The sequence below is a fragment of the Neohortaea acidophila genome (assembly GCF_010093505.1).
Source record: "Neohortaea acidophila strain CBS 113389 unplaced genomic scaffold BDY17scaffold_1, whole genome shotgun sequence".
In the NCBI taxonomy this organism is placed as follows: domain Eukaryota; kingdom Fungi; phylum Ascomycota; class Dothideomycetes; order Mycosphaerellales; family Teratosphaeriaceae; genus Neohortaea; species Neohortaea acidophila.
Window position 1 is genome coordinate 1,931,975 of NW_022985510.1, and position 27,995 is coordinate 1,959,969.

At 57.2% G+C, this 27,995-nt stretch overlaps 12 protein-coding genes across 12 annotated transcripts; 6 read left to right on the forward strand and 6 right to left on the reverse strand.

Moving 5' to 3' along the window:
* The first annotated feature begins 192 nt into the window (after positions 1-192).
* Positions 193-2,503, forward strand: BDY17DRAFT_20226 (uncharacterized protein). Its single transcript, XM_033730112.1, has 2 exons — positions 193-924; positions 987-2,503. The coding sequence occupies exons 1-2, from the start codon at positions 367-369 to the stop codon at positions 2,319-2,321; spliced, it is 1,893 nt and encodes a 630-aa protein (XP_033594446.1). The 5' UTR covers positions 193-366; the 3' UTR covers positions 2,322-2,503.
* On the reverse strand, positions 2,130-4,047 carry BDY17DRAFT_289878 (kynureninase 1). The gene is made up of 3 exons (XM_033732411.1): positions 3,453-4,047; positions 2,232-3,388; positions 2,130-2,165 (listed from the first exon to the last, which is right to left on the reverse strand). Exons 1-2 carry the CDS (start codon positions 3,915-3,917, stop codon positions 2,384-2,386), a joined length of 1,470 nt encoding a protein of 489 aa, XP_033594447.1. The 5' UTR covers positions 3,918-4,047; the 3' UTR covers positions 2,130-2,165; positions 2,232-2,383.
* A 429-nt stretch (positions 4,048-4,476) lies between these two features.
* Positions 4,477-9,188, forward strand: BDY17DRAFT_289879 (autophagy-related protein 11-domain-containing protein). The gene has a single exon (XM_033732412.1). It carries the CDS (start codon positions 4,601-4,603, stop codon positions 8,720-8,722), a length of 4,122 nt encoding a protein of 1,373 aa, XP_033594448.1. The 5' UTR covers positions 4,477-4,600; the 3' UTR covers positions 8,723-9,188.
* Positions 9,169-11,107, reverse strand: BDY17DRAFT_337411 (uncharacterized protein). The gene is made up of 2 exons (XM_033737955.1): positions 10,939-11,107; positions 9,169-10,859 (listed from the first exon to the last, which is right to left on the reverse strand). The coding sequence occupies exons 1-2, from the start codon at positions 10,998-11,000 to the stop codon at positions 9,248-9,250; spliced, it is 1,674 nt and encodes a 557-aa protein (XP_033594449.1). The 5' UTR covers positions 11,001-11,107; the 3' UTR covers positions 9,169-9,247.
* On the reverse strand, positions 11,108-12,100 carry BDY17DRAFT_289882 (uncharacterized protein). Its single transcript, XM_033732413.1, has one exon. The coding sequence runs from the start codon at positions 12,071-12,073 to the stop codon at positions 11,408-11,410; it is 666 nt and encodes a 221-aa protein (XP_033594450.1). The 5' UTR covers positions 12,074-12,100; the 3' UTR covers positions 11,108-11,407.
* Positions 12,101-12,260: 160 nt separating this feature from the next.
* BDY17DRAFT_289883 (uncharacterized protein) lies at positions 12,261-13,661 on the reverse strand. Its single transcript, XM_033732414.1, has one exon. The coding sequence runs from the start codon at positions 13,329-13,331 to the stop codon at positions 12,435-12,437; it is 897 nt and encodes a 298-aa protein (XP_033594451.1). The 5' UTR covers positions 13,332-13,661; the 3' UTR covers positions 12,261-12,434.
* A 197-nt stretch (positions 13,662-13,858) lies between these two features.
* BDY17DRAFT_289884 (thiamine diphosphate-binding protein) lies at positions 13,859-16,350 on the reverse strand. Its single transcript, XM_033732415.1, has 2 exons — positions 15,884-16,350; positions 13,859-15,828 (listed from the first exon to the last, which is right to left on the reverse strand). The coding sequence occupies exons 1-2, from the start codon at positions 16,239-16,241 to the stop codon at positions 14,081-14,083; spliced, it is 2,106 nt and encodes a 701-aa protein (XP_033594452.1). The 5' UTR covers positions 16,242-16,350; the 3' UTR covers positions 13,859-14,080.
* A 126-nt stretch (positions 16,351-16,476) lies between these two features.
* BDY17DRAFT_289886 (uncharacterized protein) lies at positions 16,477-18,007 on the forward strand. The gene is made up of 2 exons (XM_033732416.1): positions 16,477-16,662; positions 16,717-18,007. The coding sequence occupies exons 1-2, from the start codon at positions 16,577-16,579 to the stop codon at positions 17,882-17,884; spliced, it is 1,254 nt and encodes a 417-aa protein (XP_033594453.1). The 5' UTR covers positions 16,477-16,576; the 3' UTR covers positions 17,885-18,007.
* Positions 18,008-18,265: 258 nt separating this feature from the next.
* BDY17DRAFT_320397 (S-adenosyl-L-methionine-dependent methyltransferase) lies at positions 18,266-18,925 on the forward strand (the record flags this gene model as incomplete). Its single annotated transcript, XM_033736441.1, has 1 exon — positions 18,266-18,925. The coding sequence occupies one exon, from the start codon at positions 18,266-18,268 to the stop codon at positions 18,923-18,925; it is 660 nt and encodes a 219-aa protein (XP_033594454.1).
* BDY17DRAFT_20299 (uncharacterized protein) lies at positions 18,754-20,382 on the reverse strand. The gene has a single exon (XM_033730123.1). It carries the CDS (start codon positions 20,300-20,302, stop codon positions 18,929-18,931), a length of 1,374 nt encoding a protein of 457 aa, XP_033594455.1. The 5' UTR covers positions 20,303-20,382; the 3' UTR covers positions 18,754-18,928.
* Positions 20,383-21,539: 1,157 nt separating this feature from the next.
* BDY17DRAFT_289890 (uncharacterized protein) lies at positions 21,540-26,176 on the forward strand. Its single transcript, XM_033732417.1, has one exon. It carries the CDS (start codon positions 21,691-21,693, stop codon positions 26,104-26,106), a length of 4,416 nt encoding a protein of 1,471 aa, XP_033594456.1. The 5' UTR covers positions 21,540-21,690; the 3' UTR covers positions 26,107-26,176.
* Positions 26,177-26,429: 253 nt separating this feature from the next.
* Positions 26,430-27,989, forward strand: BDY17DRAFT_244724 (Abscisic acid G-protein coupled receptor-domain-containing protein; the record flags this gene model as incomplete). The annotated part of the gene is made up of 1 exon (XM_033730561.1): positions 26,430-27,989. One exon carries the CDS (start codon positions 26,430-26,432, stop codon positions 27,987-27,989), a length of 1,560 nt encoding a protein of 519 aa, XP_033594457.1.
* Positions 27,990-27,995: the final 6 nt, after the last annotated feature.

Genomic DNA, 27,995 nt, shown 5'->3' on the forward strand with positions numbered 1-27,995 from the left:
CAAGACGACGCATTTGACGAAGCAGCCAAAGCTCCATACTGCAATACTCAGGGGTCACTCGTAGCACAGCCTGCATTTCGGCCCCCGCTTAATGCAGCCACATGAGGGCTGCATTAGACATGACCTCCATTGCCTGCCTGACACGTCACACGCCCGCTCGACCAAGCCCGGTAGGTACAGAGGCACGTCGTGCATTATGAAGACCGGTGTGATTGGAGGGGCCGCAATGGGGCGAAAGCCCCTCTACACCGCCCTACCAGAAATGCGAACCACCATGCCCCGTCGCTCCAAGGTCGGTGACCATCTCATATCCAGCTTGCGGCTTTCACATCCATTTTGTCTACTCCATCTTGATGGTAAGGCAAGATGAAGCTCAAGAAGCTATTCTCGAAGCGCAAGGACAAGGAGCAGAGGTGCGTGCGTGACGAGGACAGCAATTTCGACACTGATGATCTCTACTACCTCCAGCTTGCATCGAGCAGGGCGGAATATGGCCGGCGCAACATATTCAAGTCCTTCGCAAGCTACAATGATTCACATCCGGTCGCGCGTTCAGTTCAAGCGCATCCAGGTCTCGCCTATGAGCCTCCCTGGGACGACAACGATCGTGGCCACGGCAGTATCCTGCAACCCGTAGCCTGTCACTCTGAATGGCATCCGGTAGTGCTCAACAACAACTCCCATCCTACTCTCGCATCCGATCACTGGCCTCCGGCGCCCGTTCGGCTTTCAAGAAGGGACTTGCCGCCGCCTTCGCTTTTCCAGCCTGAAGCCCATGATGTGGAACACTGGGAGGACATGCCAGTGTTAGAAGATGGAAGTGGCTGGGAGGACATAAAGGCCCAGTATCGCATGCCTGAGAGCGTACGAACGGGGCGTAGCGAATATGGCCGCCAACTTGCAACTCAGCGGCGACAGGCAGTTGTAAGTTGTTACGTATTGTACCTCCCCCTTCCCTTGCGAGAGCTAACGTAAAGCAATTACAGCGTCAAACAGGCCGTGATCCTCGAACGAACGACAATGGAGTTCTGCGCGCGCCGGTGAGACCCCCCGCCCGGTCAGCTAAACTCGTAAAGGATGCAAAAGCTTTGCTTCGCTGCACGGAGAATCAGCTGGCTGCTTGCATCGAGCTCAGCAGACAGTCCTATCTCAGCGCGACAGGGTTTGAAGAAGCACAGCTGGACATCGCTCAATTGCTCGCTGTATCGGACGAGTTTACCAGAGAACATGCCTTACGTGTTGTGGAGTCTCTCAGCAGTACAGCACAACAAATGGAGGCTGCGATCAATGCATTGTGGGTGGCGAAAGAGGGGTTGGTGGATTGGCACGCATTCAGCAAGCAGACTTCCGTCAGACGAGACACGACTCGATATCGTCATGCACGACGGAAAATCGCCGAGTTGCAGGAGGAAGGGAGACAGCGGGCTTCGGACATCTTGGAGTGTCTGAGCACAACACTGGAGCCGTTGAACGGGCTGGTTGCGATCGGTGAAGGAGCAGACGAAGCGGCTGACGAAGACTACGGCTTCAAGCATCAGCCAGCCGAAGATGAGCGCGCGCGAGAATGCATGGCCTGCGCTGAGACGAAGCAGCCTCATGAATTCCCCGACCAGCCTCCCACCACACGATGCCAACATCCTTCTACGACTTGTCGCACATGTCTCAACTCATGGATCGAGGCCGAGCTGGGCGCGAGGAGTGGCGCGGGTTTGCGATGTCCGGAATGTCAGCAAACCATGGAGCACCGCGAGATTCAGGCTGCTACTTCCGCGCAGATGTTCGCCGCATACGAGCGGCGCGTCACACTCAATGCACTCGCAAGCATGCCTGAATTCGCGTGGTGCCTGAGCCCACGTACGTGTGGAAATGGGCAGCTCAATGTCGATGGGAACCCATTCATGATCTGCGAGGCCTGCGGGTATAGGCAATGTACAAAGCATCGTATGGCGTGGCATGACGGCGAGACTTGTCGACAGTACGAAAGTCGAGCTTCTACTTCTACCCGAGCTCAAGACGAATCGAGGAAGATTATAGAGGAAAGGAAGACCGAGGCTATGATAGGAACGGTCTCCAAGCAATGCCCCGGGGGCTGTGGATGGCGCCTTGACAAGTATGAAGGCTGTGACCATGTGCGTTGCACTCGATGCGGATATGAATTTTGTTGGTACGTGTTATTCCACCGCTGTCGATCGCGACGCATCCGCCCTCTTACTGACGTCTGTCTCTTCAGGGAGTGCCTCGCCTCTTGGGATGGAATTCAGCAATGGAGCAACACGGCACACAGACCCGACTGCAGATACCATTCGAACAATGTCCGATGAAGGAAGAACCTGGCCTCCTTGAGAATGCTATGCTCCATTGGCGGTTATGTCTCACCAACCATTTACTTGATCTCGCTCCAGCCTTTCGAATCTTTACCACCGTCCACCATGACGCTATGCGACGTTCCTGGTGCAGTCTTGACAGCCTTGCTGCACGCCTGTCGGAGGATCTCGATGAAATCGAAAACATCCGTCCACGAGTTGTACAGCGGGGCTGGCGCCACTCGAATGACGTCTGGCCGTCGCTCATCCAGTACAACGCCTGCCTCCTCGAGACTCTCCATCACCGAATCTAGAAAGCCATGCTTGAGCAGGACACTCAGTTGCGCGCCGCGCTCTGCCGGGTTACGTGGGGTGATGATGCTAAAGCAGCGTCCGATGGTCTTCTCCTGCTCCACAGCCAACAAATCGAGCATGTCCTCCAGATACTTGGTCAATTTGAGACTCTTCTCCCGTAGCTCGACAATCGACGTTTGCTTGTAGACATCCAAGCTCGCACGCACGGCCGTAGTGTCGGCGACGGAAGTATTGCTGACCTGGAAACCCGCGGCGCCAGGGATGGGCTCGAAGACATTGTCCATGTCGAAGCGCGAGGTCTTCGATGAACCCCACCAACCAGCCAGACGTGGCCGGTAGCCCAACTTCGAATGGCTTCCAGCACCCGCCCCATTCAACTCCGTCACTTGGCAATGCTTCTCGTGTACAAAGCACCCACCGATGGAGCCTGGGCCGCAGTTCAGATATTTGTAGGTGCACCAGACGGCGAAATCGACATTCCAGTCGTGGAGTCGCGTGGGAACATTGCCTGCAGCGTGAGCAAGATCCCAGCCCACGACGATGCCCTTGCTTTGGGCGTAAGCGGTGATTTTGGGCATGTCGAGGAATTGGCCGGAGTAGTATTGGATGCCTGGGAGGAGCAGCAGAGCGGTTTCCGAGGCGTGCTGGTCGATGATTGACAGGATGTGCTCGGTGGGTATTAACGGAGAGTCTTTGGATGGGGGCTCGATGAGAACCATGGAGTCTTTGATGCTCAGATTGTGTAGCTGGATCTGAGATTCCACGGCAAACTAGAAGTTTTCGCATCAGTAACCTGACAGCATACGTCTCTCGAATGAGATTGGTAAGACATACGTGATCAGAAGGAAACGCATGGCCTTCGAGGATGATCTTCCACCTCTCCTGGGTGGGGCGATAGAAGCTGGCCATCATGAAATGCAAATTCGCCGTCAGCGTCTGCATCACAGTCACCTCACTCGTCTTCGCGCCGACAATGTTCGCCATGTCGGCTTGCAGGTCGGCGTCGACATTCAGCCATGCCGCGAGATCGGTGTCGCCGATTTCCTTGAAATGGCCGTAGACGCCTTTGCTTGCCCAGGTGCTGAGGTATTGCTCGAAGTAAGATCTGGTGAGTTTGGGCTGCAGGCCTAGGGAGTTGCCGCAGAAGTAGATGGATGGTCGCTCGTCTTCTGATGCATTGCGCTTGATGGTTTTGCGGGCCAAGTCGCCTTTGGTGGGGATGACAAACTGATCTCGGAATCTGCGCAGAGGGTCTTGGGAATCTTGCTGGATTGCGTATTCCCTGCTTGTCGTGTCCATGATGATGTGAGATTGTAAGAAGGATGGGAAATGTTGTGGGCGAGTACGGTTAGAAGAAATCTCGACGGAGTCTAGACACCACTGGCTACAGGTGGATGATACAACACTTTGCGAGATGTGTAAGCAGTCTATGATACGCAAATGGGGTTTGCAGTATCTGGTAGTACACTTTATAGACGCCTTGGGCGGCTCTTTTCGTAGCGGTAACCCTTACGCCGTCGACAGCCGCGTCCAGAAGGTCGTAGCGAATCAGGTGCTCGGCCCGCGTACTTCAGAGCACGTCTCGTATGTATCTCTCCTGGCGGACATAGGATCATGCATACATGACATGTGACGAAGGCGGATATATTTTTAACCGTCCAAAGACAGAGGACGACAGTTCTTCCACTTGCGTAGTGCACGCTTGTCTCTGTACCGCATCGCATGGACGAATGAATGAAGGGCCAATTAAGCAATGCGAAACGGCGGCGCTTGCTTAAGGTTCGGTCGGGGCCGCGGCGGAATTGATGACACAGCGCCAAATTAGAGTTTGATATTGACTTAGGCTCTTAGGCTCGTCGACAGCTCCAGGCAGGCTCGCGGCTTATCATGTTGTCACGCTGACTCGCCCATCACCCTCGACGCCACGCCATACACACGCGTTCCTCTCCCCAACCGCGTGTGCAGGGGGCCATGTCGCGCGGATGTCGATGATTACAGTCTTCATCGGACACTCAGGAGACCGTCTGAGCCTCGATCCCAGCCTCATCACCGATCTCGACGCCCTCAAGGCTCTGGTCAGCCAGCATGGCATCCTCCCTCGCCATCAGATTCTTCTCACTCCCTCCGGCAAGCAAGCCCGCAATCAAACTCTTCTCACCGAGACGGAACTGTTCGTCTTCGACTCAAGTCGTCTAAACAATCAGCATCCCACCTCCCCCTCCACTTCCAGCCTCGCCGCGTCGGACGCCCGCGATTTCAGCCCTGGCACCGTGCCAGATGCCATATCAAATCAGACCAACCTCCAAGCATGGCAGAATCTCTTTCGTCTCCGCAAAACCTGGGCTAGTGGCCTGCTGAACGGATGCGACGGTCGAGCCCGCCAGGCGGAGAAATATCAAGATGAGCAGTTGATCATCGAGCGGAGCTTGGGCGTGGCTGTCGCCAGTCTTCAGCAGCATGTAAAGAGCGCGGAGCAGAAGTTCGTCACGGCCGAGTCTTGGGCGCATGAGGTCTTGCAGCAACAGCATATCCACGCGGGGGACTGGGAAGAGAACCTGGAGCGCCTGGAGCGTATCCCTGCGAGAGCGGAGTTCATGAAGTTCATCCAGCCACTGCTGGTCAATTCGAAGGTCTCCCCACAGCAACGCGATGCGGTGACTCTACAGGCATTCGTGGACGCTGCAAGCATCAAGAACGCTGCCGACACTGCCGGCACACTGGTCGCAGATTTCGAGGACAAAGTCGGCAAGATCCGAGCCGACCTGGACAATGTCGTCAAAGAGAGGGACGAGCTGCTCCGGGCTGTTGACCAGATCAGTGCCAACTCCGTAGCCAGCAATACCTCGGAGCCTGCGCAGTTGCTGGAGGAGATCGAGATCGTGGTGAAGAAAATGACAGCGGACCTCGAGCACGTCCAATCACTTCCCAACACTTCGCAGTCCGTCACGCAGGTCTCGAAGATGGCTTTGCTGCACACCAGAAACTACCTGCCCAACCTGAGTCAATATTGTGTCGAGATGAACGAGGCCGTGCGAAGGGCGCAACAACAGCGGAACGGCGCTGCGGACACCGCCATGGAGCACATGCGCCATTTGGCCAGCATCGAATCCGATCTTGCGGAGTTGTTCCAAAACACTAAAAACCTGGAAACACCTCCAGACGGACAGCACGCTTTTTCCACCCTGCGCATCGTCTCCCGGCTCCCTTCCGTCTATGGCGCGCTCCTCATCGAATCCCTCAGACGGCGAGAGTGGGTCGCGAAGATGAAGCGTGACGCAGGCACCCTGCAGGAAGAAGTTGCAACCTACCAAGACGAAGAGGACAAGCGACGGAAGAAGTGGGTTCGCACGGTCGAGGATGTCGCGAAATCCGACGCTTTGCGAAGCAGCGTCTTGGGCATTGAACTCAGCCTGCAAAACGAAGGGGGCAGCTGGCCAATGGTCACACGTGACGAATTGCACGAGCATCTCAAGGTGCTGCAAGAGGCCTATGGCCCATGTGCACTCACAGACGAGATGGATCAGGCCATCAAAGACCTTGATAAGCCGACGAGGAAGCAAATCAAGCACGCAAAGGCATTCAAGAATGGCAGTATGCATGAGGCCGCATTTGGCGACACCTCTCTTTTGCTGAGGGGCGACGAGCAGCACAAGACCTTGCGTGAGATCAATTTACGCCTCGAGGAAGACCTCAAAGGGCAGAAGAGCCGAGTTCGGAAGTTGGAAGACCTGCTGCACAGATCATCCACTATTGGCCGAGCAAACACTGGAGACATGTTCACACCTCATAGCGGCTCTAGCTTCGAGCGCAATCTGCCGTCTCCGGTCGGCATCAATCAGCAGCCTTCCGACGAGTCGATGCCCCACGGTCAGCAAAGGAAACAGTCCATGCAACTGATGGAGGAAGAGCGACTCGCTCGGCGGGTCGTAGATCTGGAAGCTGAACTTGAGGCTGCTCGAAACGAAGTGACAAGCCGCAAAAACTCGGATGCGGAATTTCAAAAGCAAGTGGAAGAAGCCACGTTAACCAAACGCGACCTGATGGACAACATGGCGACACAGCAAAAAGAGTTTGCCGCCGAGCGACGGACCTTGGAGAGGGAGCTGGCAGAAGCGAAAGAGGAGATTGAGCGACTCGTGGGATCGAGAGACGACGAGAGGACCGGAACGGATGCAAGGCTCAGCCTGTACGAGCAGGAGGTCGCTCGCTTGAAGCAAGAGGCCGCGGATCACGCCGCGCGTACAGCAGGAGAGCTGCACACGAGGACCTCCGCGGAGCGCAGACTGGACGCCGCCGAAACTGCCAGACACGAGGCTGAAATACAATTACAAAAGATGCGCATGGACAAAGAGCAAGACCAAGAGGTTGAAGCCGGACGTATGCAGCTGCTTGGAACCGTTCATTCAAGTCTCTCGCCGGGCACAGAGATCCCCGAGGGAATATCAGCGATTTGTACGGCGCTGGAGGAGCTGTCTCGCCGCTCTGTGTCCCATGCCAAAGACCTAGAGGAGGCTATCGCCCTCGCCAAGTCGGAGAACCAGTCTCTGTGGACGAGCAATGAAAGGCAGAAGAACGAGTTGACGGCCGCAGTGCAGAAGCAGGCCGATGCCGAAGCCGACACGCGCCGGGGACATGAGCGTCTAGACAGCGAGGAAGCCAAGACGTCTTCCCTGGAGCAACAGCTGAGGGAGGAGCAAGAACAGCTTCGCCTTCTGCGAAACAAATTCGCAGATGGAGAGACTGGATCTGAAGTGCTGCGACAACGTGCGGCCGAGGAAGAGGCTCGAGCTGGCAAACTCTCGGCTGATCTGGCGGAAGCCCGTTCGCATATTAACAGTCTCGATGTGGAGCTGATGCGATTGCAGAAAAAGCACGATGCTCTTCAGCAGGACCAAACAGCGTCTTCCGAGTGGCTGGGGAGAAGAGCAGAGCATGCAAAGGACCTCTCTCATCGCTTGTTTGCGCAGAACTCACGGCTGGGAAGGTTACTGGAGCGCTTGGGACTGGTGGTAAATTACCAGGATCAGACCATGACCATCGAGCGGGCCTCTAAGCTATCATCAAGTACGACCATGATCGACACGCAAGGACAACTGAATCGGACGGTGTCGTTGGCTTCACCCCCGCTATCACGCAAGTCGTCTGCTATCGAGGAGCCTTCGGACCTCTCATCTCTGCGATGGTCAAACGCCGCGTCGATGGAAGAAGAAAATGCGCAATTCGAAGCCTTCTCGCAACAAATCTCGCGCTTCAACGTCGATACGTGCATCGAAGCGGTGGTCAAGCGGGTGCGGGACTTTGAGTACACGGCACGGAAGTACAACAAAGAAGCCAAGGAGTCGGGCAAGCGAGCGGACGCATACAAAGACCGTTCGATTAAGTTGAAGAGTGAAGCGCACGCCAAAATCGCCGTCAAGGACTTCAAGGAAGGTGATTTGGCCCTCTTCTTGCCGACGCGCGGCCAAGCGAAGGGGGCATGGGCGGCTTTCAATATCGGATGTCCGCACTACTTTCTCGCGGAAAAGGAGGGCATGCGTCTGGCCAATCGAGATTTTATCGTCGCGCGCATCAACAAGATCGAGCAGAAAGTCGTTGATCTAAGCAAAACGATGCCTCAGCCGCCCGATCGAGGAAGTGCAGATGAGACGGCCGAGGGTGCGCCATCATCCATGGACGATGACAACCCCTTTGACCTCTCGGACGGCTTGACGTGGTGGCTCATCCACGCAACAGAAGAAAGAGGTGCAAGCGGTGCACCCAGCACCCCCGGACTGGGGAGAAGCACAGTCGCCGCCGCGGCGGTCGATGCCAAAGCCATTCGCGTGCAGCGGAACAGCAACGACAACGCGAGCGAGCGCCTTAACAAGACCCTTGACAGCCGGCGCAGTAGTTCTGCCTCCACGAAGAAGGGTGTAGCAGGGATCATGGCGCCGGTGACGGGAGCCACGGCGAACGCGGGCGCTGTTGCTGTCGGCTCCCAGTCTGCACTCAAGCCGTTGCCCCTTGCCACTGGCAGCAGCGGACTGGGCATCACTTCCACCGAAGCAGACGCCCAGTCAATAAACCAACAGGTGCGCCGTCATGACCTGCTCCTCGGGCCCTGACCCTTGAGCCTGTGATTAATGAGAGATTCACAGATGCCTCCTCCCACCACTGCCTCGCCTCCGCCATCCCGAGCACGAAGCACCGACTCGCGTACGGCAACGTCCACCACTGCAACGCGGGCGCAACAACGCTCCAAGTCGCCGTCCAAGTCCATTCGTTCGTTGCAGCAGCATTTGGAGCCGAGCAAGACGCCTGCAAAGGCTTCGCCCGCGAAGTCGCCGGTGCGGACGCAGCCGAAGCCGCAGGGGCAGGCGTGGGAGTCGTTGTGGCAGGGGGAGTTTTCGCTCGAGAGTCCTTCGAAGTCGGGGAAGTAGAAGACTTGAGGGACATTTGGAAGGGGTAGATGTATCTATGAATATCATGACTACTAGCACGCAGATCTAATGAGAAAGATGAGAGTCTCATCATCTTAATTTTGGTGAACTTCTTACAATTGGGAATTAATGTTTGAAATGTCATCATTCGATACGAATCTAGTAGTCTACTCTCGCGACATCTCATCGCTGCGTGATCAAAATGGCCGTCTAGGTCTTGACATCCGGCTCAGTCCGTCCGACGAATTCTTGCAACTTCAAAAGCTCCACCGCCAGCTTCACGTTATCCTTCAAGTACTCCTGCGCATCGAGACCGTACTTGCTCTCGTCTGTCTCGTGTCGCTCGACGTACAGCCGGATGGTCGCGCCTGAGCTGCCGGTACCGGACAGACGGACGACGATTCGGCTGCCATCGTCGAATTTGACGTAGATGCCCTGGTTCTTGCTCACGCTGCCGTCAAGGTCGGTGTAGGAGAAGTCGTCGGCCTCGAGGACTTTGCGGCCAGAGATGGTGGATCCAACGAAGGAGTCCTTCTTGGTGGTGATGAGTTCTTTCATGTGCGCCGTCACCTTGTTCGCGCCGTCGGTCTCGCATCCCTCGTAGTCGTAGCGGGTGAAGAAGGTGCGGCCGTAAATCTTCCAGAAGTCGTGCTGGATGCTCTTGATGCTCGGGGTGCTGCCAGAGGCCTGGCCGACGCCGGCGATGATGTTGAGCCACGCCACGATGGCCCAGAGGCCGTCCTTCTCGCGGATGTGGTTGGAGCCGGTGCCGAAGGATTCCTCGCCGCAAATGTTCATCTTATCGCTGTCAAAGAGGCCGCAGAAGAACTTCCAGCCGGTGGGGACCTCGTAGCACTGGAGACCCTTCTTCTTGGCCACAAGGTCGATGGCGCCGGAGGTGGGCATGGAGCGGGCCAGGCCGTAGACGCCCTGCTTCTTGAAGTAGGGGATGAGGTCGGCGTAGTGGGCGATGATTGCGAGGGAGTCGCCGGGGGAGACGAAGGAGTTGGCGCCGTAGATCATGTTGCGGTCACCGTCACCGTCTGAGGCAGCACCGAAATGAATGCCGTTCTTGTCGACGGCCTCGACGAGCGAGTGTGCGTAGACGAGGTTGGGGTCGGGGTGGTGGCCGCCAAAGTCAGGCTTGGGAACGCAGTTCTGCGTGCTAGATTTCAGGCCAAGCTCTTTCTCAAAGACCTCGACACCGTAGGGGCCGGTGACACCACTCAGTGCGTCAAAGAGGACCTTGAAGTCCTGGTGTTGTTGCAGGAAGGATCGGATGAGGTCGAAATCGAAGATGGACTTGAGCATTTCGGTGTAGTCCTTGGTGCTGTCCACCACCTCCACCTCGAGTGGTCCGACGGTGCGGGAGCCGATCTTGGAGAGGTCGATGTCGGGGAGGTCCATGATTTTGTAGGAGGTGAGGGATTTGGAGGCATCGTAGATCTTGTTCGTCACGCTCTCGGGTGCTGGTGCGCCATTGGCGAGGTTGTACTTGATTCCGAAATCTTCGGTTGGGCCGCCCGGGTTATGGCTGGCAGTGAGCAGGATGCCACCGGTGGCTTTGCGGATGCGGATGAGGTGGCTCGCGGCGGGGGTGGAGAGGATGCCGTGCTGGCCGATGAGCAGCTTCTTGACGCCGTATGCCGCACCGATTTTGGCAATCAACTGGGTGACCTCGGGGTTCCAGTATCGGCCATCACCGCCAATGACCAGCTCGGCACCCTGGGCGCCTTCGGGGATGGAGAGGAGGATGGAGGCGACGAAGTTCTCGGAGTAGTTGGCTTGCTGGAACACCTTGACCTTTTTGCGGAGGCCAGATCTGTGGGAGGAGGAGTTAGTGAGCTGTGCTGCAGGTGAGGTGGTGGTGGTGGTGGTGGTGGTCGCGGAGGTGTACTTACGTTCCGGGTTTCTGATCGCCAAAAGGCTTGACCTCTACGGTTCTGACGCTGGTGCTTCCCATGGTGTGAGTCAAGTGGGAGTAGTATGCAAGAAGAGTTCGTAAGGAGAGGGAGTGGAGTGTAGAAGGGAGGCAGTCAATGGCAGTGAAGGTGTTTTGGATTAACAATTTTCTCGTTTGCTGCACCAAGTCAATCGCTCCTTCCCCGTCGAGCTGCGCTGCCGTCACTGCCCCACCAGATGATTCTGTTGGCCCCACCAGCGATGGCCAGGGTCTCCCCACACGTGTGCACCGGAGGCTCGAGCCAATCAGCGCTTCCCATTTCGGCCTTGAGTCGTCTGCTAGCACTTGGATGGGGTTGAAGGACAGAAGATTCTATCCGCACCCACCATCTTCTCGACCCCCATTCGGCGGGTGCCCCGGGGTTTGTGACACTTCTCCGCCAATTTGTGCGTACTCCAAGGCTACCTTCACGTGGCAATATCAAAGCTCGTGCCACAGCCACAGCTACTCGTCGCCCCCGGTATACCCGTCACTTTGAACTGGCTCCCAATCAACTCCATCGTGTAATCAATGTTGCTCCCCGTCAACAGCTCCAGGCTCGGCTCGTCCATCACCACCTTCGCCTTGTACTCCCCGCCCGTCTTCCTCGCCACCTCCTCATTCTCAAACACCGTGTCCTCTTCCGCGTCGATGTCCGCCGTGCTCACCAGACTCATGAGGTACTGGAATCCGTGACATCCACCGGATTCCACGCTGACTCGAAGGGCGAGGTTGGGGTTCTGGTCGGTTTCGGAGATGGTTTGGAGACGGTGCGCGGCGCGCGGGGTGATGGTGATGCTCATTTCATTGCCCGACGAATCTTTGCGCGGGTTCGTAATGGCTGTGGCCGCCCTTCGACTCGTCGATGAGAGTGGCCTGCTTTGGATGCGATGTGGCGCTGGAGTGTAACCGCCATGTTTCGATGTCGTAGGCGTCTGCCATGACGGGGCAAGGAAGTCTAGGTAGAGTGGCGTTGCGGGCGTGTGAAGGAGTCGAGTCGATGCTGCGGCGGTAGGACACGGCCGCCGAGAGGCTATCGCCGCGCGCGAGGACACATATCGAGCGCAAGCTCCTACGCCAGCTTTCGTTGCCATCGAGTTTGATGTAGGTGTTCTTAGAAGTGATGGACCAAAGATCCCAGACGAATTGGTAAGACGCGGACAGCAAGCCCCCGCGATGTATTACATAAGCTCCATGGTCACGTGATTCATAGCACCATCTATCAGTCCGACTTCGGGATTGGAATGTGTATACTTATGGACGTGCGTCGATGTGAAATATGTCATGATAGTCGTACCGAATGTACAAATGTACAGAAAGCATGCTCGTCTGCTGTCCCTCGACGATTGCCATCCAAGATCCAACACCCTTACGCCTCAAAGAATAGCACCGATGAACCCACCCATGCCGCCAACGCTGTGCGAAACCAATCCAAAACTCGTCAATGCCTCCCCCTCACCAAAGCCCAGCAACTCCAGTAAACCATCCAAAGCTCAGCACCGTCACCCCCGCCAATCCCAGCAAGAACATGACGGTATGTCTCTCCAAAGCACTGGCAGCACCGCAAGTGGCGCACACGATACCCTGCAACGGCGGCGGCGCCTTGGGCGTATACAGCCCAAAAGCAAACTGGTTGTACGTTCCCAGATACCCCGCGCGAGCAACAGCTTCAGGTGAGCTGTCCGAATCGTACACGATGAGCGTGTATGTCGCGACAGCCAAGGAAATCGAGGCCGTCCGGTCGAATTCTCCCGTGTCCCAGAGGACCGTCTGCATGGGGCCCGTGATGGACTGGTTCAGGGCGATGGTGTATGTGACGTCGTTGAGGGCGCAGGATGCCAGCACATCGACGGCACTGGGCGTGACGGAGAGGGAGGTGTAGTTCCATGCAAACGTGACAAACTCGGTGACGTTCTCGTTGCCGATCTTGTAGTACTGCTGGCCGAGGATGGCGGCCGGAGTGATCATCGACACGCCTCCGGGAGGTAGGACGTCGTTGAAGGTCTTGGTCGTTTCGTATTTGGAAGTGGTGGGTGGTCTCCGGTTCGAGGCGGATGGTGCGTTTGAGGCAGTGGGTGAGTTTGAAGCGGGTTGTGTGATGGTCGTGTCTTGCTCCGTCTGTGATGCATGCTGCGTGCTCTTAGCTGCGCTGGGGCTACCACTGCCGCTGTTGCCATTGTCTTGTACCGCTGCAATGGATTGTGCTTGTGTATGAGACTGCTTCCCGGCTCGTTCGTTGACTTTGGGTGCGGTATCGCGTCTTGCGAGGCCTAACGGATCCCATTCGGCCGGCCAGGCTGTTGTCGTGGCGGCGAAGAGAAGGATTGGAGGGAGGAGGGAGGATAGCCGCATGGCGACCACTGTGTGCGATTGAAATGATGAAGTTGCGCTCGATGTTGGTCCCCAATACAGCTCCGCGAACACCTTGTCCGCTCTTTCTTGCCGTTGCGGGCAGGCTTGAATCGACAGACTCGGTCGGTGGCGCTTGTGCCGGTTCTGTGTGGTATCTGTGTCGAGGGCGGTGCAAATTACTGGCGTCGTGGTCTGCGACGACCAAACAGAGGTGGTGGTGGTTGCGGCTAAAATCCAGATACGCGAACTATATTTGGGAGAGGGAGGTGGCCATAGCAACGCCGCAGCAAGCGAGCCTTTCGCTTCGACTTGGGAACATCTCCGTCCAAGGTACATCCAATGGATGACTCATGGTCGAATATAGTGTGCTAGAGACGTGTATGAGGCGTGTCTCCCTTGACTCGTGCATTAGTCGACCGTCGACCTTCTCGTGCCGTCGCATTCCCCTAGCCTTGCCGTCAACAAGCTCGAACCTTAAAACGCGGCCCAGCTCCACAAGGCTGTGCTGGATAGCGGCCAGCATTTTCCTGCACGTCTCGAGCGAGTGCACAGTGTGCCGCTATGGCTCAATCCCGACACTCGGCGTTTCATTTGAAAGTAATTTGATACATGCCAAGTGGAAGTGATTTCGCTATTTTTACTCGACAAACGCAAAACGGGGGATAATCCGCTCCCTGAGAACACACACCACCCAGCACCAAGCCAGCAAATCACGTATACAGCCCACATCGTCTACGCATCAAAGCACATCATCGGCCCGTCCTATCCCGCGTCTGCTGCCTTCTCGCCTTCTCCTTTGCCTCGTCGTAGATAATCAACTCATGCAGCGCACTGCCGCCAGGCACCATCGGTAGCACGGGCACCTTCTGATCTGTCACCACCTCCAAGAACGCCGGGCCTTCGCCGCTCCCGAAGAACAGCCATTGCAGATCGTCCTTCAACGTCGCCAGTTTCGATGTCCGCCTCGCCGGCACGTACATGGCTTCCGACAGCTTGACGAAATCCGGGTTCCGCTGGTGCGTGTGCGCGAAGCGGTCGTTGTAGAAGAGCGATTGCCACTGCGTCACCATGCCTTGCTCTTCGTTGTTGAGCACAATCACCTTGACGCCAATGTTGAACTCCGCCGCCGTCCCGAGCTCCGTCTGCGTCATGAGGAAGGAGGCGTCGCCGTCGATATCGATGACGAGTTTGTCCGGCATCGCCACTTTTGCGCCGATGGCGGCGGGAAGGCCGTAGCCCATGGTTCCAAGGCCGCCGGAGGTCACCATGGTTCGGGGAGCACGCCATCGATAATGCTGTGCCGCCCACATCTGATGCTGTCCCACACCGGTCGCAATGATAGTCTCTTTGCCACTTGCTGCGGTGATTTCGGAGACCGCCGCCACAACCGTCTGCGGCTTAATCATCGCATCGGGCCCGCTCTCCTTCTCGTATGCCCATGGGAAGCGTTCTTTCCACGTGTCGATCTGGCCGAACCATTCCGATCGATCGCTAGCCGTCTTGCTCTCAACGTGCGGCAGCAGAAGACCGAGATTAGCGGTGACATCGCCTTCGATGGCCTCGGTCGCTTGCACCACTTTGTTGATGTTTTTCGGCATGATGTCAAAGTGTATAATACCGCCTCGTCCTTCTGCCGCGGCGGCTTTGGCCTGTGGCGCGAAGCGGGGAACGGAGCCTGTAATCCGGTCGTCGAAGCGCGCACCCAGCGCAAGGAGCAAGTCTGCCTCTTGAATGGCCAAGTTGGCGTATGCCGAGCCGTGCATACCCAGCATGTGCAGGGACTTGGGGTCGAGTTCGTCGAAGCCACCCAAGCCTTGCAGGGTGGTGGTGACGGGTATTTGTGCTTTATCCGAGAGTTCCTTGAGTAACCTGGGCCCGTCAGGGTGTCCCATGATGCCTTGTCCTGCCAGGATGATGGGCTTCTTTGCCATGTTGATGAGCCTGGCGCTCCGCTCGATCCCGCTGTTCAGCTGCTTGAGAGCAACCTCGCGCGCGGCCAGGGTTGCGGCCGAATGGTGGGTGGGGAGGGAAGATGTGATGGGGATTGGGCGATTGAGCGTGCCGGCAGTGATGTCCTTGGGCAGATCGACCAATACCGGTCCAGGTCGGCCGGACGTGGCGATTTCGAAGGCCTCGTTGATGCGGCGAGGAAGCTCGGCCACGTTCTTGACCATTACATTCCACTTTGTGCATGCGCGAGAAATGCCGACCATGTCGGCCTCTTGAAACGCATCTGACCCGATGGCAGAGGTGACCACCTGACCGGAGAAGACGACGAGAGGTGTGCCGTCCATGAGGGCGTCTTGCATAGGAGTGACGGTGTTTGTGCCGCCAGGACCGGAGGTGACGAGAACGACGCCGGGTTTCCCTGACGCTCTTGCGTAACCTTCAGCCATGTGCCCGGCGCCTTGTTCGTGCCGCGGGAGGATGAAGTCGAAGTGGGGGCTGTTGTAGATGGCATCGAAGACGGGGAGGATAGCGCCACCGGGGTATCCGACTGGGGTGAGGTGTCAGTAGTGCGCAGGGCTTGAGGGTGGCGACAGACCACGTACATATCTTCTTCACGCCTTGCCGCAGCATCATCTCGTGGAAGATCTGGCCGCCCGTCATTCCCACCAAGCTGTGGTCCATCTCGGGCTGTCGAAAGGGTTGAAGCGGTTGGATGTCTCGCAATCTCGCCTCGTCGCGCTGGAACGACGGGCTGGGCATCGGGCGCTGGGTCGACGTGGCCGTGGCGGCCTGCGCAGGCCGTTTGGCGGTGTCAGAGACATTTCGCTTGGAGGGGGATTGTGAATGTGAGGGCGCCGACTTGCGGTATGGCGACACAGCAGCACAGGCCGGGGTGGAGGAGAATCGTCGGGCGGCGGGAAGGGTTTGCACCGCTCTCCGGGCCGCAGTTGTGTGCAGCATGGCTGCGATGTTCACGGCGAGATCAATCAGTCGTGGTTGAGGAGTATGAGGGAGGTGTGAGGGTGGTGTGGAGGGTTTGGAAAAATCAAAGAGGCAAAGTGATGTGCTTGAGTCACGAAGGGAAACCTCTGCTGGATCGGTGGCCGATGATCGGCATTGGCTTGGCCCCAGCGAGCCAAAGGCGGGGAAGGCACGATGGGCCTGGACCTATCACGCGCCGACCCTTACGCTTCGGCTGCTCTCTTCCGGACCCTTTCTCCTCCCCCAACTCCCAATAAGACCGTCGAGCTCACGTGCAGGCACGTGCAAACAAAGGACGTGTCGTGGTCGAAGGAATGGACTCGACCAGGTCGCCCACCGGCAGTGTGAGACGACACCTGCCACGCCGATCGACGAGAGGGCCTCTCGATGCTGCCGACGAGTATATTTCATCCATTCAACATCCTTGAAGAAAAACGGACTAACGTGAATGCAGTCCTTTAAGTCCATTGGCCACCTCCATCACCGTCCCATCAGCAGCAGCATCAACACATTCAGGCGAATCGGCCTCTCGTTTGTCTCTCGACACCACCATCCCCGATGACCCTCACCCCAGATTCGACTTGGCTTTCCTGCAGAACCCTCCAAACTATCTTCCCATTCCTACTGACGATCTACCCGAGCCATTCTTGAAGTCCCCAAACCAACCGCCTGACAATGCCCCACTAGAGGACTTATTGCGACGTGGACTCTTCCGAAGAGCAGCCCAGAAAGCTTTGTTCGATCTGTTACAGTGTGCTCCCACCGACGCACCTCGGCTCTTTCAGTTGCTCTACACGCGCCTTGCCTGCCTAGTCCTCATATTTCGAAGCGACATTGCAACTCATGAGTCCATCATCATTGTCGACTTCCTCACCAAGACCCCGCCTGATGAGTTGGTCAGCGTCATCCCCTGGGAGTTGCGACTTCTTCTCGTCCGCTTGCACTCCATCGCTGCCGCTGATGGTGGGCGCAAGGGTATCATGTCCCTCTACGCCCTTGCAGCTGAGGCACGGCAACATATCAAAGCCGCTCAAGCGAGTAATCGAGACGAGGAGCTCAAAGTATGGTCAGTTCGTTTACAGGATCTCGGCCTGCGGGTAGCCGATATGCTTGTTGAGATGGGCGAGCTCGAGACGGCCACCCGCCATCTGGACACCCTGACCGATGTGGACACCCACGAGCTGGCTTACAGGAGAGCACTGCTGCAACTGGGAAGTGGGGATGTCGCCGGGGCACGGACAAGCATTGATCAGCTACCAGATTCGATTGCAAAGGGGTCGCTGGAGGCCATTTTCGACACCGCATGCGGTGATTATACCAAGGCGATAGAGCAATGGCAGGACTGTGGTGAAAAAAGTCCCACATACGCATTGTCGACTTCCAATCTGGCCGTTGGTTTGTTGTACACCGGCCGCATCGCCGAAGCAAAGCACATTCTGGAGAGTCTTGCAGCGCGGGTGCCTGCGTTTCCTGGGATGTTGTTCAATCTCAGCACCGTCTACGAACTCTGTACCGAACAAGCAGTCGCACGCAAGACTGCTCTTGTGCAAAGCATCGCGACCAAAGACATGACACCCGATGCTGGCGGCTGGGAACGGCCGACGTTCGAGTTCAAGCTCTGATCAGGCTTGACATCTACGAAGTGACGAGTCTCGACTTGACTAAGTTGCATGAGATCGATCATTGCTAGATAACTTATATAATGTCAAACAATGTCGTATCCACTAAATCTTCTGCCTCGGACCTTGCTTTAGATGTTGTCGAACACGTTGATATATTCAGGCGATAGGCTGCGGCTTGGCTGGCTGCACTTTTATGAGGCGCTCCGCACCCGCTCACATCAGCTGCCTTACACTTCCACACCCTTGAATTTAACGTGCATCCTCTGCTTCTCATCAGCCTAGCTTCTAGGTGGTTTAATTAATTATTGACACCAGCGAATCACATCACCTCGTCGTTAGGAATCCGCAACCCTCCGGAGCGAGAAGAGAGTTGCAGTAACCATGTCTGACCCCTCCACCACGGCATCCGGCCAGAGCAACCAATACTTGCAACGAGCATACAAGTTGAAGGATGCAGATGAAGCAAGGGACCTGTACGACGAGTGGGCCACATCCTACGATCACGACCTCCGCGCCTCGGATTACGAGTCGCCCCAACGCACCGTAGATGCCGTGGTTGCCAACATCTCCGACATCGCGGGAACGATCAAAATACTAGATGCTGGCTGCGGCACTGGACTGGTTGGAGAGTGCTTCGCGAGCTCGAAACTGGCCGGTCGATGCACCGTCGATGGAAAAGACCTCTCCAATAGCATGGTGGAGGTCGCGCGAGCCAAAGGGGTGTATCGGGATCTGGAAGTGGCCAACTTGAACGAACGTCTTAATCACGCCGATGGCAGCTACCACGTCGTTACTTGCACGGGAACTTTGACAAAGGGACATGTGGGAGCGACGGTCTTTAAAGAGTTCGCTAGAGTGACTTCCATGGGCGGGATCATTGTTGCCACTGTGCATGATGAGATCTTCGAGAGCAACGGGTATCAAAGTGAAGTGAAGTCGTTGGCAGCGCGGAATGTCATGGAGATCGTGAGCACGGATGACTTTGGGATCGTCAAGGGGCAGACAAAAGGGGGGAGGATGGTAGTGCTCAGGAAGTTGTAGATTCTATGTGACAAGAGATGGAGGTGACTTATGGGTTGAATCTGCAAGCAACGTCCGAGCAGTCTGGAGCTCAGCCTCGACATCATGATCCCATATCCAGTCCCAGCGATGAGGTAGGGTCTGGGCGATCTTTTCGACATCGTCGCCTATCTCTGGTGCCTCGAAGTCGTAGATCATGCATTGCATCCGACTCTGCTGCACCAGCCTCTGAGTTCGTTCTTTCCTCATTGCTTCGAATGTGCTGAAGACACAATGTAACTGCGAGCTTGCTTGAACATCGCTTAGTAGGCTGCTGATTAATAGGGCGTCTTCGACGGCCATTCCGGCGCCGGAGCCGTGGTGCGGAGTGCTAGCATGAGCGGCATCGCCAATTAGACACAGCTGGCCGCTTCGATGGTACGTGTGTGCCGGAGCGTGGTCGAATAGCGCCCACATGTCACTCCTTTCCATCATGTCCAGAATGGCGTGGACGTCCTGCCCCCAGCCTGCGAAGTCCGCGTGCATTTGTTCTTTGGTAGCTGCTGTAACCCATTCGGCGTCTGCCGGCCAGACCCCATCGCTCTTGGTTCGGAAGGCGACGACATTCATGGTCTTGCCTTTGTCAATGGGGAAAGTAAGAACATGACCCCCGTACCCAATTCTATGGTGGGCGTTTCGAGCCGACCAGTCACCCAGTGCCGCTACAGCCCTATCCATTGGAATCAGACCACGGTAGGCATATTTTCCGCTGAAGACCGGCTGTGCTTCCTCTGCTTCGAGCAGAATCCGTCTCAGCTGACTTCTGATTCCATCACACCCAATGGCTGCGTCAGCACAGGCTATCCGGCCATCAGCAAACGTAAGTTTGACGCGTCCACGCCCGTCCACGTGGTGTACATCGTGCAGGGAAACGAGTCTTGCGCCGAACGTGACATGTGTGTTTCGGAAATCGTCCGGAAGCAAGTCGAGCATCGCATCGAGCAGCCTTGCACGGTGGACGCTACTGAACCCACCTTCGCAAAACACCTCGGAAACCTTTGTCCCCGCCGTCAGAAGCGGGAGGGTGGCATGATCCATTCCCATGACGACACGGAGGTAGGTTTCTTTCCGCGAGCGAGTGTTGGCATCGACATTACTGGTGCTGAGCTTGCTATACGCCTCGCCCAGGCGCGGGTCAAGTTTCCACAGAGCGCGCTGGGCATTGATGCCAAAAGCCACACCGGCTCCGATTGCAGCAAAGTGGTCGGCGGCTTCGTAGATGTGGATGTGAAGGTGGGGTGCGGTGTTAAGAAGACCCAGGGCTAGGCATAAACCAGAGATGCCGCCGCCAATAATAGCGATGCCGATGGACTCGCTTTCGTTGCCGTGCGCGGAGTGGTGGGTTTCGGCAGTTTCCATAAAGACGAGGCTTCTTGCTCATCACTTTAGCGCATGTTGTGGACTGGAGGGAGGGGCCCGGTCGGCGGCATCACGTGTTGATGAGTCAAGCTTTGGGGCGTGCCTCTACCCGTCGCGCGGGTAGGCTGTAGCTCAGGAGGATTATTGCAAAGCGTCGCGAGTTACGAGCGTGACGAAATCATTGGACTTGCGGGTGATGACAGGAAATAATGGAGCGCGTTACGCGGCCTGGCCTCCCTGCATGGAATCTCGCAGCTGCGCGCGGCCGTGCACCAACGGCCGGGCCTCTGATGCGATCCAGCCCGCGGGGCGCCCCCTGGGTGAAGCTTGTTTCGGCGGCACTCGTCGGACTTCGCGTTTATTTCGCAGCAAATTGGACAACGTGCCTCCCATCCCCCATGCCACACGCCCGAGCCGGCACACGCACCCATGGAATGGCATTGCAGCTGGCCCCCTTGTGACCTCCTCCTCCACCACCCGCACACGCACGCGTAATGCTGCGGCCGCGTTTAGGCGAGCAACGTTCGGCCGTCCGTCCACTGGAATGCGCGATGATTTGCTTTACGAGTCGCACCACAACGGCGGGTGGGGCCGGGGCGTTTGATGCTGGTCGGCTGGAAATAGCTCGCAGCCTTGTGCGCCCCAGCCCTAGCGCCCCTGGCCATCCGGAAGTCTCTTACTGTACTGTCCTTATTCTCGAGCAGCTGTTTGGGCAACGCAAGCCCGCCGCTATTGCGTTGCGCCACCGTCCGATGAGTTACTGTTCTGCCGCGGGAGCAGCGTGTGTACCACAGTACCGCCCACCATCGGCACTCGTCTCGGGAGGGCGAAAGGGGCCCGTTGACTGCGCTTGCGTGCAGGTATCCCGGTCCTGTCACCCCATCTGGCCGTATATCCACACCCCCAAGGCGGCAATGTAGGCGGAATGCGCCGGGGGCCTAGAGTTTCACGCGATGATTAAAAAAAAAACCAGACCGGTCGACTCCCAACTTTGGGTACGAAATAGCACCCGTAAACTCTTTTGCTTCGTAATTGCAAACAAACCCGACATTCCCTCCCGGACTGCCGCCACGCGCTTCGCGTGGGCATCATCTTTGGACCGTTTCATCAGGCTAGCACTGCCCCAACCCACTAGATGAAAACGATCCCCGGATGTGCGTGCCTACTTGATTAAAGTCGCGAGAGCCCCAGCCTTAAACAGGATCCTTCTCCACGTCGATCTTCACGTCGATCCAGGCACACACACACACACACACACACACACACACACACACACACACACACACACACACACACACACACACACACACACACACACACGCTCTCTCTCTCTCTGACTCGCACACACACACATGCTGCGCTGACTCTCCCCCCACCGGCGACTGGAGATGGATAACTCACTCCTCGTCGACTCTCGCCTGCCGCTCACGAGCACGAAGATTCTTACTGGACTCTCGCCCTTGGACGTCGCTCACTTGCCTCCCCCGTCCGTCACTACCCTTCCACAGCTCTTTCAACATCGTGCCAGGACACAACCGAACAGCCTTGCGTTTTCGTGTCAGACCAACGAGAATGGCCTCCACACCCTCACATATGCCGAGGCGGATGGCATTGCAGCATCTCTCGCCGTCCGTCTAGCGGCACTCCACTCATGCCGCGATGCAGCAAGCAATCAAGCCCCCACCGTCGCCGTCTGGTTCGAGAAGGGCATCGAACTCAACCTCAGTATACTCGCGACAACATACTCCGGCGCAACCTGGCTGCCCTTTGACGCGGATGTCCCAGTAGAGCGAGCTGCCGTCTGCCTCCTCGACGCCGCTGCCACCGTCATCCTCTGCGACGATGCCCACTTGGAAAGGGCCCGCGCCGTTGAGCAGCAGGTCGAGATGGCTTTGACTGCCGCGGGAAAGAGCTCGCTTCAGATCCGGACCTTCGCCTCTCTGTCAGCAGATACCCCAAACTTCACAACGATCGATCGATCACTCCTCCGCGGGCCGAGACCGCGAGACGCCGCGTATTTGATATATACTAGCGGCACAACGGGCACTCCGAAAGGCATTGCTATCCCGCACAGTGCCGCCCTCACATTCGCCCTGAGCGAGAATGCGGTCCTTCAAATCACCCCCAAAGACATCGTGTGGAATGGATTCAGTCCGGCCTTTGACATGTTTGTGGAAGAGATGTGGATCACCGTGGCAGGTGGTGGACACCTCACCATTGGCACGCGCGAGGAATGCAGGAACGCACCCGGCTTGCCTGCCATCTGGGCGAGTCGTGGCGTTTCCGTCGTCCATGCGGTCCCCACTCTGATCGGCATCATGGGCATCGCCCAGGCCGACGAAAACGCTTCAATCCTCCCTTCATGCGTTCGTCTTATCAACCTGGGCGGAGAAGCATGCCCGCCAGCGTTGGTGACTCGTCTTGCGAGGCCTGGACTGCGCATCACAAATACCTATGGCCCGACCGAGGCCACCGTTACTGCGACGTGGGACGAGCTGGAGCCCAATCAACCCGTCACGATCGGCAGACCACTTCCATCCTACCACGTTTGCTTCCTACCGATTGCAGAAGACGGGTCGTCCGCTCCGTTGGAACCACTCGAGCTGGTCGAAGGCGTCGAAGGCGAGCTTGCCATCGGTGGCCCTTGCGTCGGACTCGGGTACGTGAATCGCGATGAGCTCACGGCACAAAAGTTCATTCCCCACCCTCTCGCACCGGCAAGCGACGAGCGACTCTACCGGACTGGGGACCGAGTGAAGCTGCGAGCCGACCGGAAGATCATTTTCCTCGGCCGAATCGACACACAAATCAAGCACCGCGGCTTCCGGATCGAGCTGGGTGAGATCGAGTCGCTGGTATCCAGCGCCTCGGGCGTGCAGGCCGCTGCCGTCATTCTGGCCAATCCAGGCACAGATGCTGCGCGCTTGGAAGCATTTGTCGTGACCCGGCCAGAGGCGGATCGCAATGCCGACCTGATCCATCAGCTTGCTGTGCAGCGCCTGCCCAGCTACATGCGACCCGAAGAGATCTTTTTCCTAGACGCCGACGAAATGCCCAGGCTGCCGAGTGGCAAGATCAATGCCAAAGCCCTACACGACGTTTCCGCTCGGAAGATCGCCGAGCTTGCAGCAGCAGCAAATGGATCCCTCGATGACAGCTCGTCCGAAACCACCGCAGCAGTCGACGCAAATACACCCCTCGGCATCTTGCTGAGCACACTCTCCTCCATCTTTCCGCAAGCCGGCAGGATCAAGCCCGATATGGACTTCTTCGATGATTTGGGTGGCCACTCCCTCTTGGCCGCCGTCCTGGTGTCACGCTTACGACGAACGCAATCAGACACTGATGCACATATGCCCTTTGCTTCCATTGGCATGCCGGACATCTACGAAGGCCGCACCCCGGCCAACATCGCCGCACGATTTACCGAACCCGATCATGGCGATGACAGCACCATTGCAGCGGCGGACGAGTTGGACGACGTTGATGGCACCGGCCCTCAGACGGGCAGCATTCTGCCGGTGTCGCAGACGAAGTTCGTCCTCTGCGGCGTGGCCCAAATTGTGCCATTGCTCTTCTTCTTCTTCGTTCACTCAATCGAGATCTTGGTGCCGTATTTGATCTTCGACTTCCTCGCTGTGCATGCCACCATCGGGTGGGCGATTCTGGCGACCTATGGTGTCTTCGTGGCAATACCACCCACCCTAGCCATCCTGGCCATCCTGGGCAAATGGCTCGTCCTCGGCCGTGCGAAAGCTGGCGAGTACCCGTTGTACGGCGTGTACTACTTCCGTTGGTGGCTGGCCGAGCGTTTCGCGGCATTGGCCAACCCGAAGCTCGTTGCCGACTCCGCCCTCTACCCCTTCTTATTACGAGCTATGGGTGCGAAGGTGGGCACCCACTGCCACATGGGCACAATGGCGATTGGCGCAGCGTGTGATCTTATCGACATTGGAGACGACGTTGTCGTAGGCGCTGATGTCGTTCTTGCCGTCAGCCTGGTGGAAAGGGGGCGACTTGTTCTCAAAAACGTCGTGATTCGCGACAACGCCATCATCGGTTCGAACAGCGTTGTTGAGGGAGGCGCCATCGTTGGTGAAGGCGCTGAGATTGGGGCTTTGTCCATGGTGCCCGACGGGATGACGATTCCGGAGTACCAACGCTTCCACGGCTCACCAGCGCAATTCGACCGGGAGGTCAAAGAGGGCGAAGGCGCCCGTGGACCAGCGACTCGCCCCTCGAAAGCCCGTGCAGCCGCACTTATGTTGGGCAATGCGTTGCTTGGGGCCTTTGCGCTGCCTCTGCTTTACTTTGTCCCACAAATCCCCGGTCTGGTGCTTTTCGACTACCTCCAGTTGAGAAGCATCGGCAAATGGGGCCAGGTGGCCGTCTTGTCCTTGCCCATCACCCTGGCTTATCAGCTCCTTGTCTTCGCTCAAGTCACCGCCCTACGCTACCTCGTCCTCGGCCGGCTCAAGGAAGGAACCTTCAAGATTTACAGTCTCTGGTATCTACGCAAGTGGTTTGTGGACCGGGTGATGGATCTCGCGCTCGATATCTTGCACCCCGTCTTTGCCACGCTCTACATCATTCCCTTCCTCAGGGCTCTTGGTGTCAAGATTGGCCACCGAGCCGAGGTGTCGACGGCTCGAGGTCTGCCATTCGAGCTGCTCGAAATTGGCGAGGAGTGTTTTGTTGCCGACGCGGTCCTTGTCGGCGATGCCGAAATCCGAGGAAACGAGCTCACCCTCAAGAAGACCAAGCTTGAGGCTCGCGCCTTTGCCGGAAATGCATCGCTGCTGCCCCAGGGGACGACACTAGCTTCGGGAACATTGGTTGGTGTTCTATCCATTGCACCTCCGGCCGACAAGCCGCTGGCCAAGGATAGTTCCTGCTTCGGGTCTCCACCGGTCCTCATGCCCGCTCGACATCGCATCGAAGGTTTCGAGGACCAGCTCCGATTCAACCCCTCCAAAGGCCGTGTTGCGGCGCGTCTGCTGATCGAAGGCATCCGCATTATCCTGCCTCGTGCCCAAATCGTCTTCAGCATCGGTTTCTCCTTGCAGATTGCGTACCTGGGCTACGCTGGCATCGGCGCAGTGAACACGCTGGTCATGCTGTCGGCCTTCTACCTGTTCCTCTTCGCCATTCCTTCCTTGTTCCTCACTGCCTTGCTCAAGTGGGTCCTCATTGGGCGCTACAAGCCAGCGGACTGGCCGCTATGGAGCCTCAACGTCTGGCTGAGCGAAGCAGTGACGAGCACCTGGGAGACGATCGCGGAGCCCCTACTTGCGGCGCAGCTGGTTGGGACTCCATACTTGGCATGGTGCTTCCGGTTGATGGGCGTCAAGATTGGATCGCGCGTCACGTTGCTGTCGAGCGACATTACCGAGTACGACTGTGTCAGCATTGGAGACGAAGCCATGGTCAACCAGCGCTGCGGAGCGCAGACGCATCTCTTCGAGGACCGGGTGATGAAGGTGGGCCGCGTCGTCATCGGCAAGCAGGCGTGCGTCAAGCCTCTGTCGGTCTGCCTGCCCGGCAGCACCGTGTCTGACGGCGCGCAAGCCGGCTGTCTGTCCCTCGTGATGAAGGGCGAATGTTTGCCAGAGAACACGGCATGGGAAGGGACGCCCGTTGTGCCGCGGATGAAGCGGGGGCGAGCATCGCCAGTGCCGTATCTCCCGAGCACGGATCGTATTCTACGAAGTAAGAAGTCATGGAGCTCGAGTAGTGCGGAGGCAATCAGCACCAATGCGACGACACGCGCGCCGAGTCGCGCACCGAGCAAGGAGAGCGTTTAGTCTGTACGTGTACATAGAAAATAATATAATAGCTTTTCAATCGCTCAGCTGAAGTCGGTGGTGTTTCAACGAGGCCGCGTGTATTGAAACCTGAGGTTTGTTCGTATAGATAAGATAAGATCAGATCTGGGCTCGAGCGCAAGATCGCCCAGCCATTACGTCCTTCCGTCAATCCTTCGACACCTCCGTACTTCACACGTGTGCATGCCCCAGGGGAGACCGAATGGACACTCGAAGAAGAAACTCAAGACGTGACAGTCGCCGCAAACAACTACGATGATCGCAACGCCACCCACCCTTCTCCCTCACCCGCGCCTTCGCCCATGTCTGCCATCTTCTTCTCGCTCCTCCCGTTCCTTTCGACGTGGATCCTCACCACATTCATCGCGCACAAGCGCATCTTTCCCCTCTTAAGCAGCGAGCCCCTGTCAAAAGAAGGATTGCCTCTCCATCACAATGCGTCCACCAAGGCGACAAGACGATGGACCCAGCCGACGGCAAAGCAAGTCGCCAGGCTGGTCTTCTCGACGAGCATTGGGCTGTCAACGGTGCTCGTAGAACTCGTGTTGTGCGAAATCGTGGACATTTTGCATCCAGAGGCGCGCGGTCTAGCATTGCGACTGACGCTCAACCTCTTGTTGATACTGAACATCCTCGTCACGCCGGCGCTGGAGATCCACAGCATTGTGAGGACGCTCGTGGTGGGCGCGAACGAAAGCATGTCGACGTCTAAGTCGCGTCCACGCTTACGACTCGTATTGGAAGTGGCGACGTTAGCCGGGTGGCTCCTCGTGTTCTGGTACATTCCTCGAGCATCAATCCTGCACAACACGCTGCATGACGTACACGGAGGTGGTCATGATTCGAGCGAGCACGCCTTCAAAGAGGCTTGCTTGGAACGAATAGGCATCATCGGCATTTCGCTCATGGCTTCCCTGTCCGGGTTCGCCGCCGTGTCGTCCCTGTGGCAGACCTTCGGCGTCCGACACCGCACGGTCAACGAGAACGACATTTCGCGCAAAGAGGCCGGCCTGCTTGCCACACAGGAGATGCTGTCGGCCAAGCAAAGTCGCTTGAGAGCCCTCAAACACAAGATTGCGGATACATCGTCGGCGTCCGCGCGAGCAGGGCTTGTTAGTAAAGTGTTTGGGACAATTCGTGGCAATCCCGATTTGCAGGAGGTGAAGAATCTGGAGATGGAGATCTCAGGATTGGAAACCATGTACTTCGCCCTCTCCCAATCGCTCTCGACTTTTCGATCGCGCCGCGCCGAACAGCAGAGGTCCAAAAGGACGACAGGAAGACTCTTGAATGCATTCGGCACTGGCTTTGCTCTCTACTGCGCCTATCGAATAAGCGCCACGTCTTTCAGCAGCCTGAGACGTTGGTGGCAGCCTGGCCACTCCTTCGCCACCAGCGACCCGATCAACAACATCCTCGCTCTGCTCACCACCCACTGGGACAGCAATCTCGATCGCGCGGCATGGTCACGACAGATTTCCTTTCTTCTCTCTGGCGTCATGCTCCTTGCCTCCTTCAGCGCCGTCCTGCAAACATTTCACCTCTTCTCTCGCTTCTTCCCGCGCCTCGTCCAGCATACGCAGACGTCCTTGCCCCTGATTATATCACAGGTGGCGGGGACATACGTGGTCAGTTCCACTCTCCTCCTGCGAAGTAACTTGCCAGAAGAGCTTAGTAGCGTGGTCAACGATGCTCTTGGCGCGCCTCTCGAGAGCAGGTTCGTGGATAGCTGGTTCGAGAGCTGGTTCCTGGCTGCGGTCGGTGTCACAGCGACTGGGATAGTGATTGGCAGAAAAGTGGGCGGAGACGATGGCATATGGGATGATGACGATGGCATGGATATGGGCTCCAAGATGAGCTAGTAGCAG

Bases quoted from the DNA above. Each gene is read 5' to 3' on its own strand.
- BDY17DRAFT_289883 (XM_033732414.1), bottom strand. From the start codon at position 13,331: ATGCGGCTATCCTCCCTCCTCCCTCCAATCCTTCTCTTCGCCGCCACG.
- BDY17DRAFT_289890 (XM_033732417.1), top strand. From the start codon at position 21,691: ATGGATAACTCACTCCTCGTCGACTCTCGCCTGCCGCTCACGAGCACG.
- BDY17DRAFT_289879 (XM_033732412.1), top strand. From the start codon at position 4,601: ATGTCGATGATTACAGTCTTCATCGGACACTCAGGAGACCGTCTGAGC.
- BDY17DRAFT_289886 (XM_033732416.1), top strand. From the start codon at position 16,577: ATGGACTCGACCAGGTCGCCCACCGGCAGTGTGAGACGACACCTGCCA. The intron at 16,663-16,716 runs GTATATTTCATC...ACGTGAATGCAG, and splicing joins CCTCTCGATGCTGCCGACGA to TCCTTTAAGTCCATTGGCCA.
- BDY17DRAFT_289882 (XM_033732413.1), bottom strand. From the start codon at position 12,073: ATGGCAACGAAAGCTGGCGTAGGAGCTTGCGCTCGATATGTGTCCTCG.
- BDY17DRAFT_289884 (XM_033732415.1), bottom strand. From the start codon at position 16,241: ATGCTGCACACAACTGCGGCCCGGAGAGCGGTGCAAACCCTTCCCGCC. The intron at 15,829-15,883 runs GTACGTGGTCTG...ACCTCACCCCAG, and splicing joins GCAAGGCGTGAAGAAGATAT to TCGGATACCCCGGTGGCGCT.
- BDY17DRAFT_337411 (XM_033737955.1), bottom strand. From the start codon at position 11,000: ATGGGAAGCACCAGCGTCAGAACCGTAGAGGTCAAGCCTTTTGGCGAT. The intron at 10,860-10,938 runs GTAAGTACACCT...CTCCTCCCACAG, and splicing joins GGCGATCAGAAACCCGGAAC to ATCTGGCCTCCGCAAAAAGG.
- BDY17DRAFT_20299 (XM_033730123.1), bottom strand. From the start codon at position 20,302: ATGGAAACTGCCGAAACCCACCACTCCGCGCACGGCAACGAAAGCGAG.
- BDY17DRAFT_20226 (XM_033730112.1), top strand. From the start codon at position 367: ATGAAGCTCAAGAAGCTATTCTCGAAGCGCAAGGACAAGGAGCAGAGG. The intron at 925-986 runs GTAAGTTGTTAC...AAGCAATTACAG, and splicing joins CTCAGCGGCGACAGGCAGTT to CGTCAAACAGGCCGTGATCC.
- BDY17DRAFT_289878 (XM_033732411.1), bottom strand. From the start codon at position 3,917: ATGGACACGACAAGCAGGGAATACGCAATCCAGCAAGATTCCCAAGAC. The intron at 3,389-3,452 runs GTATGTCTTACC...GAAAACTTCTAG, and splicing joins ATGCGTTTCCTTCTGATCAC to TTTGCCGTGGAATCTCAGAT.